At 51.2% G+C, this 23,225-nt stretch overlaps 2 protein-coding genes across 3 annotated transcripts in view; both read left to right on the forward strand.

Annotated features, from left to right (window-relative positions):
• The window catches only part of KDM5B (lysine demethylase 5B), a 58,148-nt gene extending 46,050 nt beyond the window's left edge, over positions 1–12,098 (forward strand). For both annotated transcript variants that reach the window (XM_065038244.1, XM_065038246.1), the window contains exons 21-27: positions 1,522–1,701; positions 2,600–2,758; positions 4,715–5,200; positions 7,010–7,121; positions 9,065–9,219; positions 10,026–10,352; positions 11,244–12,098. In XM_065038244.1, the coding sequence (XP_064894316.1) occupies positions 1,522–1,701; positions 2,600–2,758; positions 4,715–5,200; positions 7,010–7,121; positions 9,065–9,219; positions 10,026–10,352; positions 11,244–11,381 (1,557 nt within the window). In that variant the 3' untranslated portion in view covers positions 11,382–12,098. The remainder of the gene's footprint in view (positions 1–1,521; positions 1,702–2,599; positions 2,759–4,714; positions 5,201–7,009; positions 7,122–9,064; positions 9,220–10,025; positions 10,353–11,243) is intronic.
• A 3,885-nt stretch (positions 12,099–15,983) lies between these two features.
• Positions 15,984–23,225, forward strand: part of IPO9 (importin 9) — a 35,939-nt gene continuing 28,697 nt past the window's right edge. Inside the window, exon 1 of the mRNA XM_065038264.1 lies at positions 15,984–16,188. Within this exon, the coding sequence (XP_064894336.1) occupies positions 15,999–16,188 (190 nt within the window). The 5' untranslated portion in view covers positions 15,984–15,998. The remainder of the gene's footprint in view (positions 16,189–23,225) is intronic.

Here is a 23,225-nt window from a genome sequence, read left to right on the forward strand (position 1 = left end):
CATCTGTTAGCCATGAAGCATGGCCAATCTCAAGGCCGTTTCATGTTTTATTCCAGCGTGGTCAGCCTTTGATTTCACCTATAAAATTACTTGTAGTTTTGTAGTAGTTCTCTTGGAATTTTGAGGTGGAAGTTACTTGGTTTCCTCTTCTTCCTCCCCTCTTCTCGTCACCTTGTTCCATTTTTAAGGCTCCTTCCAGCTTTGTGTGATTTCCATTTCCATGTTCACGCTCTCTTCTAAAAGCTGATCGCAGAGCGGAAAGAAGTGTCTTCCCTGCAAAGAGATCCGGACAGGTTTTCACCTTGGCTTCTGGCACTTCCCACTTGAACTCTTGAACATTTCGGTTTGTCGAGGGTTTAGATTGCGGGGTGACAATCAAACCCTGGCAGGTGTATTGTTAACCTCCTCTCCCCCCGCTTCCCCCTTCCATCCCTCCCTCTCCCCCTTCCCACTCAGCACAGGCAATCAGGAGGGAAAGAAGGACAGAGAGAAGAGAGTTGGAAAAATTAAACATGTTTTACTAATGCTACTGATAAAATAGAGAAAATAATACAAAATATACAAAACCAATCTTGAAAGTCCCAGCAACTGCAGAGCCGGCACCCGAAGTCCTGGACTGGACTCTGCAGCCAACCGGAGCTGGATTCAGTCTGTCACTGGCCTCAGTTCGCAGGGACGACTCGCAAGGTCCTCTCCTAATGTCGCCATAATGAAAAGGGACGAGATCCTCATGATCTCCCACTTTTATATGAAGTATTCACATGAATGGGATGTTATACTCATTTGGTTGGTTTCTTGGTCACTTGTTTCTCGTTGCCCCTCTCACGAGATGTGAATCTGTCCTTATCAATAACCTCACATTCCATTGCTATGTTACCAAAACATGTGTCTGGTTCTCCAGGAAAATGCAGCTGATATGAAGCTTCAGCTGACAGGCAAATTCACTAAAAGAGAAACTTGGTTTTTAACAAAACCAGGACACGGTTTGATTTGTGGACCCGGTTTCCTTCCCTGTGTTTTTAGGGTTTTTGCTTTTACAGTTGAATGGCAGTTTTGATTTCAAAAATCACTTGTCACGGGCTTTAGCGTTTTGAAGGACAAAGGTCATGTAATAATAACTTTAGTTTGAGTGCTGTCTTGAGAGACTTAAGCGAATTGTTCTCGGCATTCGCTCATTTCTTGGTTTGGCTTCTGGAATTCTGCCTCCTGAATATGGAAAAATGTGTTTGTATGTTCCAAGAATTTTTGCTTCAGTTCTGCGAGACTTGGGAGCTGCTTCTGGCTCTTTTTTAACTGTCATTTGGTATCTTTCCCCATAAAAATGTTGTATTAATTTTCCCTGTATACCTAATGACTGGAGCACGAGAAGCGCAAGCATGGGGGTAACAGTTGTGGAAGTGACTGAGTGTCTAAGCAGCGAGTTCTTTTATACAAGCTCTACCTTCCGTGAATCACAGCGAGTCACTGAGATTATCTGAAGTGATACGTCTTATATACATGGAGCTTTTATTACTCGGACAGGTTGGAGGACGCGTCCCTGTCCTGGACACGCTAGTGGAGCTGGTCACGAGAGGCCGATCCATCCCCGTGCACCTGGAGTACCTGCCCAGGCTGGAGAACCTGGTGGCCGAGGTCCAGGCGTGGAAGGAATGTGCAGCCAACACCTTCCTGGGCGAGAACTCACCCTATTCGCTCCTGGAGGTGAGAGATCTCAGCCCTGTGTAAACTCAAGGAATAGCAGTAAATATTAAGTGTATTTGCAGAATTGGTTTAGGATTATATTACTTTAACATCATTTTTATAGACTGACGTATGCTTTTAGTGGTTTAAACTCTTAAAATTATTAAGATTTAGCTATGCTTTTAATCAGTGGCCAATAAGAGCCTGCTGTGCCACAGTCTGACATTGGCAATATAAATATGGGAATATTGAGTATGTGTGGCACTGAATTTACTTCGGCGGCCGCAGGAGCGCAGGTTCGTACCCGCTGCACACACCTGGCGTGGTGACAGACAGACAGACAGACAGCGGGACGGGGGCCAGGCTGAGGCTGCACCTGCCTCCCCTGCACCCCAAACGTGTGTCACCCCGCTCAGCCTGGCCTCTCACACTGTCCGGACAGATGGGGACACAGGGCACCCCTAGAACCCTCTGCTGGTAAATCCTGCAGGGGCAGTTATAGAATAATGGGATCATTTTTGTTGGAAGAGACCCTCAGGATCATAGTCCAACCATAACCCAACTCTGGCACTACCCATGTCCTGAGAACCTCATGTCCGTCTGTCCAGCCCTCCAGGGATGGTGACTCCAGCACTGCCCTGGGCAGCCTGTTCCAATGCCCCACAGCCCTTTGGGGAAGAAATTGTTCCTAAATCCAACCTCAACCTCCCCTGGCGCAACTTGAGGCCGTTTCCTCTTGTCCACAGGTGTTTGCCTGCTGCCCATTTTATAAAATCAGTTCTCCCCACTCTCATCCTAGTTCACCAAATCTTTGGAAGAACCTGCAGAACTCCTGTTCGAACCAGTCGGATGTGGCTGCGTGAGGACAGGACAAACGCATTAACCGTGCTGCAGACAATCACGCTGCTCTGCCCCCCAGGTGCTGTGTCCGCGCTGTGACATCGGGATGCTGAATCCCAAGAGGAAGCAGAAGAAGCTGAAGGAGCCGGTGCCGAGCGGAAAGAAGAAAAGCACTAAGCTAGAAACTCTGAGCGACTTGGAGAGAGCTCTGTCCGAGAGCAAGGACACCGCGTCTGCGGTACGTGCTTTGAGGTTTTTCAACGGGAATTGCTTATAAGTTCTGTAATCTTGGTTTCTGTTTGTGTTACGTTCCACTCTTCCCTGCTTGCTCTGCTGTTCTGCAGAAGGATTCCTACGACTGTCATTTCTGTGCTTGCTTCAGGCTTCTCAAAATTGCTTTTAGTGGAAAAAATGTGTTGTTTTTGGGCATGGGAACAGCCTTACAGTTCACCAGGCGATGCCCGTGGCCTAAGAAAGCGCAGGAAAACAAACCATCGAGACCTGTTTTACCCCACCACACCAAAACCGTATTAAAGATAAGGCTTTCCCAAGTCTGAACACAATAACCCAACACCATCTATAATTAAAACAAACCCCATAAATAATTAAAGCGAACCTCATGCATTATGAAGTCAGTAAAGCACTGGTTCTGGATGGAGCAGATGTAGTCGCGGGTGGTAAAGCCCAACGTTGTACCCGCCGCGCTCAGCACCGCGTGTAACGGGCTGTGCTGTGCCCAGGTCCCGTATCTGCCCATGCTGGACAAGCCATCTGAATTTTGCACAGCCTATTTTCCTCTAATCATCACATTTCAAAGCCGTGGTGTTTGAAATATCTGGTTTGTACAGATTTATAAACCCTCCTGTATACACGTATTTTTATATCCATAATAAAATGCATAGAATTTATTATTTGCAGCTGCTACTAATAGCATTTATTAAATGGAAATATACTGCTATCTTTAATAGCAGATAATGCTGAAGATGCTGTAGAAAAGGCGAACACCTGAATTTCAGTTGGTGTTTGCGAAGCCCGGAGCGAGTCCGGGGTCAGGGGCCGGCCCTGGGCAGCGTGTGCGATGTGGGATCGGATCATCGGTGCTCCTCAAAACTGCCCACGTATATTTTAACATGATACAGAATCAGACTTTGTATTTGAGAGATGTTCACAGAGAACAAACTGAATCCGAACTTGTTTCGGAATTTAAACTGCTTTAATGCAGGTAATGGGTTTGTAGTACAAAACACAAAGGATTTGGGGCAGAGAGGAAGGGAGTCAGGTTATTTTTGCAAAGGAATAAGCTTTGTATCTCTGGGCCTGATGAGCAAATGGAAGGAGGCTGAAGTCACATCACTGCACATCCCCATAACCGCTTCACTTCAAATGTTGAAAGCCTCAGAGGGCTGCGGGGTGAGATGTTTCGTAAAGATCTGAAATACCTGGACCTGGGGGTCCTGGGGCCAGCAGGATGACCATGAGCCAGCACTGGGCCCTTGTGGCCAGGAAGCCAATGGTACCTGGGGTGGGTTAGAAGGGGGTGGTCAGTAGGTCAGAGAGGTTCTCCTGCCCCTCTGCTCTGCCCTGGGGAGACCACACCTGGAATATTGTGTCCAGTTGTGGCCCCTCAGTTCCAGCAGGACAGGGAACTGCTGGAGAGGGTCCAGCGTAGGGCAACGAAGATGATTAAGGGAGTGGAGCATCTCCCTTATGAAGAAAGGCTGAGGGAGCTGGGGCTCTTAAGTTTGGAGAAGAGGAGACCTCATTAATGTTTATAAATATATAAAGGGGGAGTGTCAGGAGGATGGAGCCAGGCTCTTCTCGGTGACAACCAGTGACAGGACAAGGGGTAATGGGATCAAGCTGGAACACAGGAGGTTCCGCTTAAATATGAGAAGAAACTTGTTCCTGGTGAGGGTGGCAGAGCCTGGCCCAGGCTGCCCAGGGGGTTGTGGAGTCTCCTTCTGTGCAGACATTCCAACCCGCCTGGACACCTTCCTGTGTAACCTCATCTGGGTGTTCCTGCTCCATGGGGGGATTGGACTAGATGATCTTTTGAGGTCCCTTCCAATCCCAAACATACTGTGATACTGTGATACTTGCTGGTGTATGAGAGGTGTGAGTGTGCAGAGCTCGGCCCGTGCTCCCGGGTAACGCCGCTTTGGCAGTGACGTCCCTTCTTTGATGTCCGTTTCAGATGGCCACGCTGGGGGAGGCCCGGCTGAAGGAGATGGAGGCGCTGCGTGCCCTGCGAGCCGCCAACGAGGTGAAGGTGCTGTCGAGCGAGGAGGACACGGAGCTCAAAGTCTGTCTGTGCCAGAAGGAGCCGGCGGCTCCCATGATCCAGTGTGAGCTCTGCAGGGGCTTCTTCCACACCGCCTGCGTTTCGGTGCCCAGCGTGTTGCAGGGACCTCGCGTGTGGCTCTGTCCTCACTGCCACCGATCGGAAAAGCCGCCTTTAGAAAAGATCTTGCCCTTGCTGGCCTCCTTGCAGCGCATCCGCGTGAGGCTTCCCGAGGGGGACGCCTTGCGGTACATGATCGAGAGAACTGTGAACTGGCAGCACAGAGCACAACAAATGTTGTATTCAGGGAATCTCAAACTTGTCCAAGACAAAGTTGGCTCAGGATTATTGTACAGCAGATGGCAGAGCACGGCGGGGCCGCTGCCGGAGACAAACAAGGTGAGGCCGGTGGGTGGGCAGGGACGGTCTGTGACACCTCCCTGGGTGCGGGTTCCCTGTGTGTGGCAGCGCAGGGTGTGTGTGTGTTGCTGTGCTCAGTTCAGGCCCTGCCAGGTTGCGTCTGTGCCTTCAGCTTTGCCTTCTGCTGCAGTTCTGGCATCAATCACTCCTAATGGGCCCGGTTTTCCTTCTTTTCCTCCCAGCTCCTACACCCTAATGTGACACTATTAACGCCAGAGCTGCTGAAGCCGTTGTTTCTCAAGTGCTTAGTATTCAATCGGTCTTTATATTATCTTCCAACAAGTATTTACGTATAGTTTTAAGTGTTGAGAATTAGTAAGAGAGGCATAAACCTTCCAGTGTGTTCCCAGCTTCGCTCTCCGATAGGTTTGGTTTCAACAGGGCATCTTCATCTGTTACTGCTCCTCTTCCTCATCGCTTATGACTCCCACGCTGAGTGTTCTGCTAATACTGAGTGAAGCTACAGCAACTGCTTCAGGCAGCATCACGAGGGAGCTTCAGCTTCCTCCAGTAAAGGTCTTTGAGCAAAAAGCACAGGGAAAGTGGGAAATGGGTGAAGCATTTCTCATTTTCCTGAGATAATAAATCTGAAATACAAGGTTTGTGCAGCATAAAGACACGAAACCACCCAAATACACTGGGTTGCTTTTACTTTTTGCTAAAGTTAGTCTGTGTGTGTTTTCAAACGTAAAACGTGCCCCGCGTGCTCGAGGAGGTGCATGTAGACATCTGTATGTAGACATCTGTATGTAGACATCTGTATGTAGACATCTGTATGTAGACATCTGTATGTAGACATCTAAGATGATTTCTATGATAATTTAGGTTTGAAAGTCTGTTTTTACTAGACCTAGACCAGCTCAAATGGTTGAAAAACAGTAGGCAAGGCTTAGGGCATGTACGTTGATGTTTGGGTCAGAGATAGAACCAGTAAGTGTAGTTTTAGGTCAGTTTTAGCTCGGTTTAACCATTTTAGTGTGGTCTGGAGCTCAAGTCCGTAAACCTCCCAAACTGAGGAAACTCCAGCAGAGCCAGTTCAGGTCTTTGTGGCCACATTTCCCGCATCAGGAGCCCCATTCGGTGAAAGAACATCTGAGCAGGGACACCAGCTCAGGACCCTTCCTGGGGACAGCGGCACCCGGGGTCGGTCACGGTGGCCTCCGGAGCCGTCCCGGCACAGCCGCTGCACCAGAGCTCCGGGCTCGATGGTTTTGAGGTTTGTTTTGGTAAATCCAGTGTCTCAGCATTGCTGTCCTGTCAAAATTGCGTTTTCCCCATTTTGAAAGGGGCGCAGGCACGTGAACAGTGAGATAGATGATATTTCGGAAGGCGTCTGTGCGATGCCGTTCTGACACTTGTGGGTCCAAACCTTTGCGTAATTAAGCGCGTGTTTTGCCTCTGGAGTGTCCTCTGTGCGTGCCGAGGTAGAACAAAGTGCTCCAAAACAGGTCGGTGTCTCACGGGATCAAGGACACGAGAAACCGCTTTGTTATTGTGAACAAAAGGAGGAAGCTCAGCTCTACCCAGGGTCGGTTCTGGAGCTGAAGTCCCTGTTTCCACACGGCTGGGCTCACCCCACGGTGACTCTGCTGCTGAATTCCAGCAATAAAGTTGCTTTTGTCTTTTTCCGGGTGAAGGATGAAGGATTTGGGTGTCTTTGATCAGTTTGCAGGAATACAAGATGTGAGTTATTTAAAGAGAAACAAGTTTTGATTCTATTGCAGTTATTTGACAAATCCAAACGACATGTTCAGTGACAATACCTGTGCATTCTGCTTTGTTTTCTAGGTTTCCCAGACAATTGGAGCAATGTCATTCTCCATGCCTCATGACTGGGATAACAGAACCATATATTTACATTCTACATTTTCTACGGGACAGCACTGCATCCCACTTCATGGTTTGTAGTTTTCACTTAGATTTTTAGTTTAATTTCTTTCTTTCTTTTTGCTGTGTTTGGTGAGAAGAGAGCACGTCCTGGTCAGCAGGAGGTGGCCCAGGTGGGAGGCGCAGGGCTGTGCAGCGGCTCTGGTTGCTTCTCCATCCTCTCAGCAGCTTTGCAATGTCACGTCCAGCTTTGGCAGAGGGGGGAAAAGTTCTCAACGAGTCAAACTTCCCCCGTGTGCAATGAAAATGAGCTGTGATAGGAGAAGAGGGATCGGCTGAGGGCTGGACCCATTCTACATGAACAGCACGTGGCTGTGGGGGCAGCCACAGAATCCCAGAATGTCAGGGGTTGAAGGGCCCTGGAAAGCTCATCCAGTGCAATCCCCCCATGGAGCAGGAACACCCAGATGAGGTTACACAGGAAGGTGTCCAGGCGGGTTGGAATGTCTGCAGAGAAGGAGACTCCACAACCCCCTGGGCAGCCTGGGCCAGGCTCTGCCACCCTCACCGGGAACAAGTTTCTTCTCAGATTTAAGTGGAACCTTTTGTTTTCCAGTTTGAACCCATTGCCCCTTGTCCTGTCACTGGTTGTCACCAGAAGAGCCTGGCTCCATCCTCCTGACACTCCCCCTTTCCATATTGATCCCCATGAATGAGTCCCCCCTCAGTCTCCTCTTGTCCAGCTCCAGAGCCCCAGCTCCCTCAGCCTTTCCTCACACGGGAGATGCTCCACTCCCTTCAGCATCTTGGTGGCTGCGCTGGACTCTCTCCAGCAGTTCCCTGTCCTGCTGGAACTGAGGGGCCACAACTGGACACAAGATTCCAGGTGTGGTCTCCCCAGGGCAGAGCAGAGGGGCAAGAGAACCTCTCTGACCTACTGACCACCCCCTTCTAACCCACCCCAGGTACCATTGGCTTCCTGGCCACAAGGGCCCAGTGCTGGCTCATGGTCAGCCCCTTTGGCTGCAGGAGCAGGGAGACCGTGGAAATTGTAAGAGCCGGGTGGGAACAGGGCAGGGAGGTGGTGCTGGGGACCAGGGGCTGCGTCACCCACAGGACACAGATCTGGGGAAGTTTTGCTGCAGCACGACCGTCCCAAGTTGCAGAGCTGAGTGCCGGGAGCTGCAGGTTCTGCGCCCCTCCCTGGCTCAGCCCCGTGTCTGTCGGTGCTGGAAGCTGCATCATTTTACGACTGGAAAAGAAGTTATTTATCGTTTCTTTCCTCCTGCTGCAGGATGCTCCAGGGACACAGGCCTAATCTTATCTTCATGTTTTCAAGTCAGTGCAGCTTAGCCCATGCTAATTTTACACTAGACACTTCAGTTTAACGTTACAGTTAAACCAAACAAGGCTGTTCTTTGTACAGCCAGCTTTACTTTTCAGGCCATATTTGAGTTGTACTAAATACTGTATTAAAAAGCTGATACTTACCCAATGATTTTGGCCTCCCCAGCTGTGACTGTTTCCAAAGCCCAGTGCTGGTTTTGGGAGCGCGGTCCCAGCGCTGGGTGGTGACTGTTGGGCAGGACTCGCTTGCAAGGCTCATCCTCTCGGCTTCTTTTCCTCTCCTCTCTTCACTGCGCTTATGGATCCCACTCAGTTTGTTCATCTTACCCACCCGTTACCTAGTAAGAGGTTCATCACGCATCTTGTAGCTTCAGAAGCAGGAGGAATTACAGAGAACGATGGCAGTTCTTGTCCTCAAACCAGCAGAAATGCAATCCTGGAGGGTACCGAGCCGCAGCGCAGTAACTTCTGTGCAAAGCTTTATCATTCTTCTTAACCCTACTGTTAAAAATGAGCAGTCAGGAGGGAAAAGATAAGAGTTGCAGATTTAAAAATGTCTTTTGCAGTTGTTTTATATCCTACCAGAGATGAATTTTCATTGTGTGTGCAGCTCTCATCAGTGCTGACACTGAATAATTCCTTTTCTCCTCTCTCTGTCTTTCACCACAGTCATTAGCACGGAGCTGGATGAGCTGATGATGGAAGCTCAGCTGCTGCAGGTTTCTCTGCCTGAAATCCAGGAGCTCTACCAGACCCTGTTCACAAAGCCAAGCCCCGGCTCGCAGACGGAGCAGAGGTCGGCGCTTGGACCTGCAAATGAAAAGGCAAGTGTCTGATCAGAGCAATGGCCCTGGGGGCACTGGGGAGCAGAGGCTGTGCCTGAACCCCTGACCATTACAAAGAGGTTTGTGTGTGTGTCTTTACTTCCATGAAAATGTGTTTTCCTTCTTCAAAAGGGATCAAGAAGTAGGTAACTTAATGAATTTGTTACAAACAATTGAATTTCTGATGAGGAAACACTGAGAGAGCTGGGGCTGTAGAGCTGGAGAAGAGAAGCTGAGAGGGATCTAATCAATGGGATCAGTATCTCAGGGTGGGTGTCAGAGGATGGACCAGACTCTGTTCAGTGGTGCCCAACGCCAGGGTGAGGGGCACCGGGCACAGACTGAAACACAGGAGGCTCCATGTGAACAGGAGGAGAAACTTGTTTGCTGGGAGGTGCCAGAGCCTGGCCCAGGCTGCCCAGAGCGGGTGTGGAGTCTCCTGCTCTGAGACATTCAAACCCCCTGGAGCCACCTGTGTGATCTGCTCTGTGACCCTGCGTGAGCAGGGCTGGGCTGGGGATCTGCAGAGCTCCTGCAACCCAACCAGCCTGGGGTTCTGTAATATCATTTGTGGCAATTTGAATCTGATTGTTAGGGTTTTTGTCCATATTTTACAGACATCTCTGTAAAAAGGACCCCCTGTCCTTTGCTCCCCTTACCCATCCTGCTGCTGCTGAACACACAGCACTCTGTCGAACACCGCACTTTGATTTAAGCCTATTTATTCCTAAAAGCAGGATATGTAATAACAGGATAATGAGTGTTACTTGCACACTTAGGATTTTACCAAAATGTCTTTCCAATAGAACGAGTGTTGCCGAGGAAAAAAAGATGGAATTAGTTACATGGAGAGAAAACTAAAGCGGCGTTTTGAGAGAGAGAGCTTCTATGATGAGAAGAGAGCGAGAGTAAAAAAAATGAGAACACCCAAAAAGAAGAAACTGAAACTGAGTCACTCGAAGGATCTGTGCACTAACAAACTGGAGAGAGAGCGGGAGCGTCTCCTGGAGGTGCCTCGTTCCAGCGAGAGCCACTCGCTGCCCTCAGACACGTCGTTCTCCGAGCAGGAGGACTCCGAGGATGAAGACGCCATCTGCCCTGCTGTGAATTGTCTCCAGCCGGAGGGAGATGAGGTCAGTAGAGGCTGGGCCGCTGCGCTGGGCGCTGGGACATTGAGCTGTCCTGAAATTGTCTGAATACGGAAGGGCTGGGTACAAAGGCTCTTGGTAACCCAGAGACAGTGTTTGTGACCGCGGGGACAGATTGGGAACGATCCTTCCCACCTTCTCCGAGAGCAGCTGGGACTGGGGAGGGCAGGGGGACATCGGGACATCTGCACAAGGGTGGGAGGAGGAGCTGGGGCTGTGCAGGCACCGAATGCGTCTGTGCTCTGGAAATAAGGGTGTAGGTAAGGGTGATAAGGGTCTCTGCTTGCAAGGAACAAGCGCCAGGAGCAGAGGAAACGGCCTCAAGTTGCGCCAGGGGAGGTTGAGGTTGGATCCAGGGAACAATTTCTTCCCCAAAGGGCTGTGGGGCATTGGAACAGGCTGCCCAGGGCAGTGCTGGAGTCACCATCCCTGGAGGGGTTTAAAAGGGGTTTAGATGAGGTTCTTAGGGACATGGGTTAGTGCCAGATTTGGGTTAATGGTTGGAACCTGTGATCTTGAGCATTTCTCCCAACCAAAATAATTCTCTGCTTGGCTTTGTGGGCTGCAGCCTTTCCAGAGTTGGGGGCAGCACCTTGGAGCTCTGCACAGCCCCATCCGTACTGGAACATGGAGACCGGGGCGTCCCCAGGTGCTGGGGGCGCTGTGGTGACGTTGCCTCCACAATCTTGCCATGGGTGGGAGAGCAGCAGGAGGGACAAGGGACGTGGGCCCTTGTCTTGTTTTCAGTACAGCACCAACCAGTTGCAGAACGGGCCATTTCTCACTCATGCCAATAGATTAAACGCCCAGAATGACTAGCGAACGCTGGCTTTGCTTGGTCCTTCTCTGAACGGCGGTGTGTCTGTTCCTCACCAGGTCGATTGGGTCCAGTGCGACGGCAGCTGCAACCAGTGGTTCCACCAGGTGTGCGTGGGCATCTCTCCAGAAATGGCCGAGAAGGAGGATTACATCTGCGCCAGCTGCACGGGGAAGGACTCGCAATATCGGAAGTAAAAACTCCCCCTAAACCGTTCAGGACTCGAGTACAGAAGGTTATCAGAGTTTTCCAGTAAAGCCGCAGGGGCTGGTTTAAGAACCAGATTGCAAATGGTGCTACTTCTATCCTTATGGGATCATTTTCCAGAACTCAAAACAATTTTTGACACTTTTGTATTTTCCCTTGATCTGTTTGTGGTTGTTGAGGTTTGAGATGCTGACTGTTCAGCAGGGGTTTCCACCGATTTGGAAAGCATTTGAAACACGCACCTTTGACTGTACAGCATTCAATTACCTCTCTGGGATTTACCGGCGTATTTAATTCAGCTTGGTTTAGGTGCAAAAAAAACCCGCACCATGAATTTTCCAATAAATCCTCTTTTGAGGAAATCCCTGTTGACTCTGTTAACTCTTTGGAGACTTTAGTTTTTTTCCACTTTGTTTTTCGTAGACTAGGTTTATTTATCTGAGCAATAACTTCTATGTCTGGTTTCAGTGACTGGAATGACAATTCTGAACAGCGTGTTGCTTCTAGCATTGGTTGATGTACAGAAAGCAGATGGTAGGTCCTAGTGTCACTGACGGCCCGGTGATGTAGAAGACAGGAAAACAAGACAAAGCTCTGTAAAGTAATTGCCACAGCTGTATTTTGGCTTTCTCCTTTTTTGGGTAGCTTGTATCAAATGTTGCAGTTTATATTGTGGAATAAACCCCTGGTTATGTTATAAAATTAAATGTTGGTGTTTTTAGAGAACTTACAAAGCGGTTTCGTTTCCCTCTGGATTGATGCTGGTTGCGTTGCTGGCTCCTCTTAATCGAGAGGAATCCATCTTTAAAAAAGAAATACAAAAGCCACAGTATTTTCTTACCGTGCTCGTATTTGAAAGGAGAATGCAGATCGCAATGGTAATCACACCAAAACACTCCCATACTTTTTCAAGTCTTTTGCAAAGCTTTTCCAAAACTGAAATTATTTACAGGTTGGATGAACAAAGGGTTGAAAGTACAATTTGTGGTTTGGTGATGGCAGGACTGGGGAATTCACACAAGAGGCAAAGCGGGGGCAGCTCCTGCAGCTTGGCCGGTGGCTTCGGCCGAGAGGGCCGGGCTGTCCCCGCTGCTGCGTTTCAGCTGAAAACCTGAGGAATGAGGACGATCCTGGACCGGTTGTGGTTCTGTGAGCGGCTCTTGAGGGAGCTCAGCCTGGGGGGAGCGGGGGCAGCGCAGGCGGCACCGTGGGGTGAGACTTTGAAGGTGGCTTGAAGCCGCTGGCACCACACCTGAGGCTGCACCCGAAACCCTCTGGAGAGGAATTCCTGGTGCGGACGGGGCTGCTGCTCCTTTGGGAACATGGGGACAGTGACATGGCCCCGCGGCCTGTCCAGGGTGGGAGCTCTGGAGCCCTGGGAGATGGAGATCGATCAGATCATAGAATCATTTCAGTTGGAAGAGACCCTCAGGATCAGAGTCCAACCTAACTCAGGCACTAACCCGTGTCCCTGAGAACCTCGTCTAAACACCTTTTAAACCCCTCCAGGGATGGTGACTCCACCATCTTTGTTTCAATCCAGCACCAGCCCAAGGGAACATTGTCATTTTGTGGACTGCAGGGGCTAGAGGAGCCGTTCGTGATCCTGACAACATTTCTCATTAGGATTAATGAATGCAGTAGAATTAGAGCATGATGGTTTGGAAATGACTGCACCTTTGCTTGAAAATTGTCAAGAAATGGAAAGCGCGGTCCCTGGGTGACCTGTGCCCGCAGTGCGGGACGTCTCCTTATGGATCTGCGTTTTATTTCCCGCTGGAATTGTGACCTCGGGAAGGGGTGGGTGGAGGTTGCTGTGGACGTTGCTGCTCCACAGGGCTGGGGCGGTTGGATTTCATCCCCATGTGGATGCTTCAAGCTGGATGTGGTCGGGGTTTGACTTGGGCAAACTAAATAAGCAAGAGATTCATTGTTTGCTTCATGGTCAGCTCTTCTGTGAGCACGTTCCTCAGCAGGGAAGATGATGATGGCAGAACACGCTCAGCAGCCGGGTCTCTTAAGATCAGCCACCCCTTTCATCCGTCTTCTTGTCCGTCCTAGAACAAGCAAAACAATTCCCTTGCCACCCCACTCTGCTTCATTCTTTTAATGTTTTTTCTTGTAGAATGAAGCAACCAAGTCCATCAACCACCCTAGATTGCTCTGACCCTAACTATTTAATAATAATAATAAGGGTTTAGGAAGGGTCGGTCTCCAGAGCACAGGCAGCAGCTGCCTGGAAGCAACACCAAGGAGCTGAGCTGAGGCTTCGGTGAGTCTAGACATGAACGTGCTTTTCCACGGGAGGAGCTGAGGTACGGCCTTGGAAAACAGCTTTGTCCTTTCCTCAGACGTGAACAAGCTGCATGTCGGGAGTTCTCCAGGATGTAAACATGTCAGTCTCTGACAGCAACAGCCCTGCACCGAGAAGAGCATCAATACAAATAACAGCCCTGTCTGGAAGAGGAGATAAAGCAGTCACAGGAGATGGATTGTGCTGCACGTTCAGCACTCAGCTGCTATTTGAGACAGACAGAAATGGTCCCAGTGGGTCCCAGTAAAAACATCTCGGGTAGAAGGAACAAATATTTGATGAAAAGAATGAAAGCATGTGTGCTGATGCGACGTGGTGCTGGGTCCAACATTCCGAGTGCTGAGAGGAACGTTTGCTGAAAGGTGGTTGAAAAGAAATAGTGACACGCGTTAAATTCAACACGGTGAATGAAGGTGCCTCACGTACCTCAGCTTTTTGAGTTCTGAAATGCTTGTTAGTGCTGCTGGTTGCAAGGAAGTTTTTAGAGGGATTTGGCTGTTCAGTCACAACACTGGGCCAGATTTGATGTGTGTGCTTCCTTACTGCAAGCTGGGCATCTGAAAATGTAGGAAGAAAAAGTAGTAGAACGAGTAGCTCCCTGCGTACAGAACCCACAATTCAAACAGCATCTCCATCGCCCGTGGTTTGTTGAGGACAAGCCGAAGTTGGAGAGCGTGTGTTGGGTGTTTGGGCTGTTTCGGTGTCTGTTGGGCTTTGGGGTTTCAAGTTCTTGTTGGCATTAAATTTTAACCAAGCGGGGGATGGCTCAGGCTCATACCATGGAGTGTCCCTGGTCACCCTGTGATTTGGGCCGATGCTGCGGAGGTTCGTGTTCCCGGCCCCAATCCCTCCTGCACGTTTGTGCTGGTGGCAGCTGCCCAGCTTTCTGCAGGCTCTTCCTTGGCGCGGGGCTGCGGGGGAGCTCAGCGCTCGTGCACGTTACCTGTGGGTTGAAACATCACAGGAGGAAACAAGTTCAGCATAAAAAAGTCTTTTCACGCTGAGAATAGAATCTTTTTGTGGTGACTGAACCTTCCTCCCTAAAGCAGGTGAGGAGAGAAGCGGGACGGCAGGAGCCGTTCGGCTCAGAGGCAGCTCGCGTGGCGTTTGACGGGCAGCTCTCGGTTTGCTGGCCTTGCAGAAAACGTGTGAAGGGACCGTGCAACGTGCAAACCGGCTGGGAATTCAAACCTGAAAGAGCCCGGAAGAATCAAATACGCATAATTTCTACAAATATAGAAGGATGGATTGAAGCATTCAGAGCAGTTGTACGGTCACTTAAGCAAATAAAAAGGGTTACAGGCTAGAAAAGCATTGCTCCAGTCCCTTCCCCAGCTCCGTTCCCTTCTGGCCCGTGTTCTCACAGTGGGAACTCAGCACCGATACTGGTGGTGAAAGGTGGTTTGAGGGACCAAACGCTTTTCCCGAGCTCTGGCTGACCCTGGTTCCCACCATGACAGGAACTCTCAGCTCTGAGGAGATGCTGCAGCACAAAGGGGCCTCTCAGGCTCCTGCTCAGAGCAACTGCAGGTGCTGTGCGGGAGTCTGGCTGTTCCCTTGGCCTGTGACTCACACCTGGAATATTGTGTCCAGTTGTGGCCCCTCAGTTCCAGCAGGACAGGGAACTGCTGCAGAGAGTCCAGCGCAGCCACCAAGATGCTGAAGGGAGTGGAGCATCTCCCGTGTGAGGAAAGGCTGAGGGAGCTGGGGCTCTGGAGCTGGACAAGAGGACACTGAGGGGGGACTCATTCATGTGGATCAATATGGAAAGGGGGAGTGTCAGGAGGATGGAGCCAGGCTCTTCTGGTGACAACCAGTGACAGGACAAGGGGCAATGGGTGCAAACTGGAACACAGGAGGTTCCACTTAAATTTGAGAAGAAACTTGTTTGGGGTGAGGGTGGCAGAGCCTGGCCCAGGCTGCCCAGGGGGTTGTGGAGTCTCCTTCTCTGCAGACATTCCAACCCGCCTGGACACCTTCCTGTGTAACCTCATCTGGGTGTTCCTGCTCCATGGGGGGATTGCACTGGATGAGCTTTCCAGGTCCCTTCAACCCCTCACATTCTGGGGTTCTGTGACTCCGCCATTTCCCGCTCCCAGCCCGCGGTTCCGCCGCGCCGCCAGGGGGCGCTGTGAGCGGCACGCGGAGCCCGCACGTCCCTCCCTCTCTCTGTCCGCGGGGCGGGACGGAGCTCCCGGTGTCGCTCTCCCGCGCGTGCGTGCCGTGCGTTTGGCGCGCGCGGCGGCCCGTAGCCCGCGCGCGGCGGCGGAGCGCGGGGGGGGCGGGGCGGGCGATGGCGGGCGCGGCGGCGGCGGGAGGAGGAGGCGGAGGAGGCGGCGGCGGTGGCGGCGCTGCCGGGCCCGGACCGGTGGCGCAGGGGCTGAAGGAGGCGCTGGTGGAGACGCTGACCGGGATCCTGTGCCCGGTGCAGGCGGTGCGCGCCGCCGCGGAGGAGCAGGTGAAGGTGCTGGAGGTGACGGAGGGTGAGTGAGCGCCGCGCGGAGCGGAGCGGAGCGGGGGGGTCCCGGTGGGGACAGGCCGCCGCTGCCTTCCCCGAGCGTTTCCCGGTACCGGCGCCTCGTGGCCTCGCGGTGGCCTCGGCCAGAACTTCCCGCTGCAGCTCTGGGGCCGGCGGCGGCTTTTTCTCCACCGGTGCCCGTGGGCAGCCCCGGCCCGGCCGCGGGGGCTCAGCGGCGGCTGCCCCGGGTTTGTTCAGGGCAGTGGGAGGAGAGGGGAACGGCCGTGGGACTGAGCCCACCAGAGGTGCACCCCCCTTCTCGTGTTCCTCCCTTGAAACCCATCCTTCAGCCCAAGGGCTTGTTGCACCCCTGCTCTTCCCACAGCTCAGCCCACTCGCATCCGCAGGAGACTCTACCAGCTGCAGCTGCTGTGGCTCAGGGAACCCAGGGAATGGCAGAAGATGTGCCAGGGAGGGTCAGTGGGACATGAGGAAAAGGTTCTTCACCCAGAGGTGCTGGACACTGAACAGGCTCCCCAGGGAGCTGTCACAGCCCAACCTGACAGTGTTCAACAAGAGACTGGACAACGTCCTCAGACGCAGGGGGTGACCTGTGGGGTGTCCTGTGCAGGGACAGCAGTTGGACTCCATGGTCCTGTGGGTCCCTCCCAGCTCAGGACATTTACCATCCTATGCTGTGTGAGGACTGAGTGGCTCTGAGCTCGCTCCAGGCAGCGCGCAGAGGGCAGGTGGGTGCGGAGCAGCGGGGCTGTTGCCTTGGGCACCGCATTGTGCTGAGCTGATGTCTCCAGGATGCTCACAGGGTGTTCCTGCAGAGCCTTCTCGCTGCCTGGTGTGTGCCGGCCAGTCCCAGTGATCCCCCCACCTCTGGGGTTGTGCCCTTGTGCCCACGTCCTGTGTGTGGTTTGTTTTGAGTATGGTCAGGACGTAGCTGTACCGTTGTCTTTTGTGAAACTCCAGTGCCAGGGTTCTATTGTCTGTTGTGGAGAGCTGAGGACAAACAAGACACTGGAGCTGGAGGGCTGAATGATGTCTGAAAAGACAGAGCTTAAAAGAGCAGGTATCCTGAATTCAAGTAGTGTCGCTAATTATTACGTTACTCATCTGGCCTTTTCATGGTAGCAATAAGCTAGCTCATGCACTCGCTGCTTTTCCTGGGTGGAAGCTACACTTAAAAAAAGATCTATTGATGGTAATGCTTTATTTCACTTCAGCTTGAATTTTCTGGCCCATCCCAAAGAACCGGAATCTATGGAAGCCACTGGAAGATTTATAGTCTGCTTCGGTGGGAGCTGTAGGACGTGTCAGTGCAGCCCTTGGCCATAAGTTATTCCTGTGGCCCAGCAGCTTCATGGGCTGCTTGTTCATGGGCTGCTTGTTCATGGGCTGCTTGTTCATGGGCTCTCCTGCAAGTTTTGCCTTATCTTTATCTGGTTGTGGCATTCTGGAAGTGTTTTATGGAGTGTTTTGAATTCTTTCTGCTCTTAAAGTCAGAAATGTTATGAAAGGAAGTTCATGGCAAAGAGAAGGAAGGTTTAAGGGTGTGACTGGGTCAAGAAGCGTGTTTTGATAACTTTATACTTTTAAAACTTTTTAATGTTGCTTTGGGAACGAGACTGGGGTGATGAAAGGAAGGCAAATTGTTTGCTAAAATGCTTCTTGTTGTGCAGTCCCTGAACTTGTGCTTGTAATGCTCTCGGGTTCAGTCTTCCTTGATGCATTACTGGGCAGTCTGTGCTATTGGAGGTTTTAGTGAGTGATTCCGGGGTCTGGAGGTGCGGCGAGGTTCATCCACCCCCAGAGCCTTTGCCTTGCAAAGCTGCTACAGTCACTGTGCTCCTCAGCGGCAACTTTTTCTTCCCAAACAGTCTGAATCTTACCACAAGAAACATAAACCAAGTTTGTGTAATGGTTTGGGTAACAGATTTCCAGAAAAGAATATTTTGTGAGGGTTATGGATGCCCCTAAGGTCCCTTTGAGAGCCCAGAATTGTATTTGCTGGATAACGTTAGGCGCAAGAGGAATGGAACCACCTACACTTCTGGTTTTGACTGTTTTACAAAGACCCTACAGTCACCCTGCGGTTGCAATCCCGGAGCTGCACAGGTCCGTTCCAGGAGCTGTTCCGTGACCTGGAGCAGGTGACAGGTATTTAACCCTCCGCTGTGGGTTGAGGTGACGCCAGGCCGGAGGGGAGGTGTTTGGACAGGACTATGGCCCGAGAGGAGCCTCCTGACGTCCAGCAAGGACAGACGGCGAGTTGTGCACGTGGGACAGCAAAACCCACTGCTGGGTGCAGCTCTGGTGGCCGCTGAGCTGGAGAGGGCCAGCAGTGAGCCCTGGGGGCCACCTGCATGAGCAGGGTCCAGCGCAGCGGTCAGCACTTGTTAGGCCACGTCTAGAATACTTGTCTGGTTTTGCTCCCACTCCCCTAGGAAAGAAAAACCGCAGTAAACAGGGGTGAGTTCAGCAAAAGGCCATCGAGTCGCTTGAGGAACTACAGCACTTACCTCATGAGGAGATGCTGGGGCAGAGGGGTTTTCCAGTGTGGACACAAGAGGGTTTTGGGGGTGGATCTGGCAGCAGCTTTTGGTAACTCTGAGCTGGTTGTGAAGACACTGGGGGATGGGAAGGGATGGAGGAAATTGGGTACAAGCTGAAGCAAAAGGTTCATATGAGGAGAGTTTTTAGCACTGTGAGGAGAGCCAGGCTGTGGAGTCTGGAGAAGCTGTGCTGTTTCCATCCTTCTCCAAGAGCTGCCTGGAAGATGCTCGGAGCAACCTGTTCTGACGCTGCTTTGACCACAGGGCTTGGGCTGGAGACCTCGTCAGGTCTCTTTCAGCTGATTTATTTTGCGCTTCTGTGGTCCCTCTTGTCCTAGTCAAGCAGCACGGGAAGAACAAACTGTATTCTCCTTTCTGTGCTGTATTTGCCTTTCTGTGGCGTCTTTGGGATGGAGAAACTTGCAGAAACCAAGAGGAGGAGCTATAAGAATAGTGTTTGCTGACACCATATTACTGAGGTAAAGAAATGTACATCGTGAGTGTCAAAAGTGCTTTAAAGGGACAAAAAATGTATCATTAAGCAGCGTAAAGAAGATGCTGAAAGTAAAAGTGAGGCCAGCAGAAAAGTGGACAACTATTGACATTTTTAATGAAAAATAAATGAAAGTCGGCAAAGAAAACGAGTTCCTTGTGTTGGTGTTGGCTCGCTGTGTTGAAGGGCACCTACAGCAGACACACGGGAGAATCCACGTCAAGTTGAAGTGTGAGCAGCAGCAGTTTCACTTACCAGTTTACCTTAAACAGCGAGTGCTACAGGGTGGATCTCCACGGGTTTCAATGGGACTCAAACATTAAATTACTGCGCTACCAATTGTGCTGTAAAACTTGATGCTTAAAGTCACTGAGGTACCGGTGAAATGTGAACTGGTAACACGGGACAACGTTTAGTGAGGGTCCCGAGGTGAGGAGTGGAGGGTGGATATTGGGGTTGTCTCAGGTGAGTCGCTGGGGCTCTTTCACCGATTTGAAGAGCTGGAATGAGGAGAGCTGGTTGTTATGCCAGCGTGGATCTATATTTAATAGAAGAGCTCTTTGAAGGAGTCCTGGGGCTACCAAAAAGCTTTTAGAAAACTCCCTAAATGAACTTTTTTGGAGAAACCAAAGTGCTGGGGACAGCTCTTGAATTAATAACTGGTTAAAAGCTTGAAGATGAGGTAGAAGTGGCGGATCGTGTTTCGCACTGCAGGGAGGTGATGGAGAGTCCCGCGTGAAGCTGGACGGCTCAGCACGCCCGTAAATGACGTGGGAAAGAGCGGGTAGCGCTGTGCCAAAGCTGCTGATAGTGCTGGGCTGCTCAGCCTGGCCAGAGCGGGAATCGGTGGCAAAAACTACAGAACAGTTTCACAAGAGTGAGTTGAGCGTGCAAATGGTGTTGGTCAGCAAAGGAACGCTCGGGGAGGAGGAGGCGGCCCAGATGATACTTTAAAATACAACAGGCCCTGCTGACTATTGCCACGGGGGGAAGAAATCCCATTGTTGATGCGAGTCTCCTGAAAATGCCCATTCAGTGCTCTGCCGTGCTCGGAAAGCCAAATGGACCGTTAAGGAGGGAACAGAGAACAAAGCGCGACATAAATTCCTCCTGCTTCTGCAGTCCCAGTGCCGCATACATTACTGCCTGCGGCTCGCCGGGGACGGAGCGGGGCAGGGAAAGCAGCACAGAGACGGTCACAGGGGTGTGGAAAAGCTGTTCTGAGAAGGAGCGAATACATTGCCCTTTCTGCCCGGGAAAGAGTTATTGGAGATGGAGGCTCTAAAATAGTAGGTGACAGAGGAGGTGAGTGAGGAGTGATTATTCGCGACTTTGCGTGAAGCTCAGATCAGATGAAAATTAAGCTGAAACAAGTAGAAGGAAGTAGGTTGTTTCCCCAGCGTGAAAACAATGGAACTCGTCACCGCTGGATGTGAGCTGCAGGAATGGTTTTAGAATGTTTCGACATTCCTGAAGGAAAAACAAACCACTAAGACCCATTAAAGGCACTGGTCAGATACAGCACCTGCTTCGGGAGGTTCCTAAGGCCAGTGTTCCCCGGCTGTGCTGGGAAGCGATGCTCTGCCCTTACTGCTTTCCTTAAGCTGCTCCCAGATGGGGTGTGTAATGTGGTTAAGCTGATACCAGGGTCCAGAATAAGTTGGGGAATGACCTATTAGAGAACAGTGTAGGGGAAAGGGACCTGGGGGTCCTGGGGACAGCAGGGTGACCATGAGCCAGCACTGGGCCCTTGTGGCCAGGAAGCCAATGGTACCTGGGGTGGGTTAGAAGGGGGTGGTCAGTAGGTCAGAGAGGTTCTCCTGCCCCTCTGCTCTGCCCTGGGGAGACCACACCTGCAATATTGTGTCCAGCTGTGGCCCCTCAGTTCCAGCAGGACAGGGAACTGCTGGAGAGAGTCCAGCGCAGCCACCAAGATGCTGCAGGGAGTGGAGCATCTCCCGTGTGAGGAAAGGCTGAGGGAGCTGGGGCTCTGGAGCTGGACAAGAGGAGACTGAGGGGGGACTCATTCCTGGGGATCAAGATGGAAAGGGGGAGTGTCAGGAGGATGGAGCCAGGCTCTTCTGGTGACAACCAGTGACAGGACAAGGGGCAATGGGTGCAAACTGGAACACAGGAGGTTCCACTTAAATATGAGAAGAAACTTGTTCCTGGTGAGGGTGGCAGAGCCTGGCCCAGGCTGCCCAGGGGGTTGTGGAGTCTCCTTCTGTGCAGACATTCCAACCCGCCTGGACACCTTCCTGTGTAACCTCATCTGGGTGTTCCTGCTCCATGGGGGGATTGCACTGGATGAGCTTTCCAGGGCCCTTCAACCCCTGACACTCTGGGGTTCTGTGATCTGATGGTCTGAGTTCAGTAGGTTCCTGATATGAATTTGTTGTTTATCAGTTGAGAACATGCAGTTTTGTAATATTTTGAGATACAGAGTTGTCCAAGAACCTGTGTGTAGAGTTGTTAGCAATAACTCATTGTGAAATCCAAGGGGCTTTTAAGACAAAGCTCTTGGTCGCTTCTGGTTGATTAATGACAGCACCGCAATCTGCTTGGAGAGCAGAATTGAAAAGATGTTGGAAAACTGGAGGGATGACCTGAAATAGTTGAAAGTAACTCAAGTACGGAGTCCCATACGTGAAGAACATATCAAATGCATGTATGCAGACACATTTAAACATTTTAAGACAGCGTCATAGTCGTGAGTTGCAACTGTGTGAAACCGTTGTATTTGTTCTGGCTCCTTCAATCATTTATACCCATTAAAAACGTGCCTGAAATGCAGCGCAATATTAAAGTCTGGAATAATGCAGACAGCTAGGAGAATAATCCCTGCTGCTGTTAAGAGGAATATTCTGCTAAGTCCATCTCCGAACAAGCTTCTGCAGCTGGGCTAAGAGGATCTTTTTCCTCCTTTTTTAAATGCAGATCTGTGAGAAAGGCTTGGAGGAACTGGGTATGTCAGTGTCATCATGGGACAGCGAGGGGCAGTTATCCACCAACCCAGAAAAGCTTCTTACGAGTGAGGGGGATGTTGGGAGCAACTCAGATCACCACGCTTGTGGTCACTGAAATGTGCTGCTGATAACGTTGCAGAACTCTCTTTCAGAAGCATTTTCATTATCCAGCCTGGGGGAGTCGGGTGGTGCTCGCGGGACCTCAGAGCAGAGCTTTCTAGAGCTAAACCCTCCCAAACGCATTTCTTAAAGATGCTCACCAGGTTCAGTGAAGGGTTTAGTACAGTTACCAGCTACCTGGCACATAAAGTCACAATTTTAAGCAAATTTACCAAAGCGTATGAATTTACCATAGCAGAACAGCCGCTCTGCCTGCTTTTTGCTTCCTGCGCTCCGTCATCAACAGCCTTTGACAGAGTTTCCCACAGCATCCTCACAGCTAAGTTGAGGAGCTGTGGTCTGGACAATAGAGTAGTGAGGTGGGTTGCAAACTGGCTTAAGGAGAGAAGCCAGAGAGTGGCAGTCAATGGTGCGGAGTCCAGCTGGAGGCCAGTATCTAGTGGAGTGCCTCAGGGGTCAGTACTGGGGCCAGTATTATTCAATATATTCATTAACGATTTGGACGAGGGAATAGAGTGACTGTCAGTGAGTTTGCTGATGACACCAAGCTGGGAGGAGTGGTGACACTGGAAGCTGTGCTGCCATCAGAGACCTGGACAGGCTGGAGAGCTGGGCAGGGAAAAATGTAATGAAATACAACAAGGGAAAGTGTAGAGTCTTGATCTGGGCAGGAACAACCCCAGGTTCCAGTATAGGCTGGGAAATTACATATTAGAGAGCAGTGTAGGGGAAAGGGACCTGGGGGTCCTGGGGACAGCAGGGTGACCATGAGCCAGCACTGGGCCCTTGTGGCCAGGAAGCCAATGGTCCCTGGGGTGGGTTAGAAGGGGGTGGTCAGTAGGTCAGAGAGGTTCTCCTGCCCCTCTGCTCTGCCCTGGGGAGACCACACCTGGAATATTGTGTCCAGCTGTGGCCCCTC

Source organism: Columba livia, chromosome 22 (assembly GCF_036013475.1).
Source record: "Columba livia isolate bColLiv1 breed racing homer chromosome 22, bColLiv1.pat.W.v2, whole genome shotgun sequence".
Classification (NCBI taxonomy): domain Eukaryota; kingdom Metazoa; phylum Chordata; class Aves; order Columbiformes; family Columbidae; genus Columba; species Columba livia.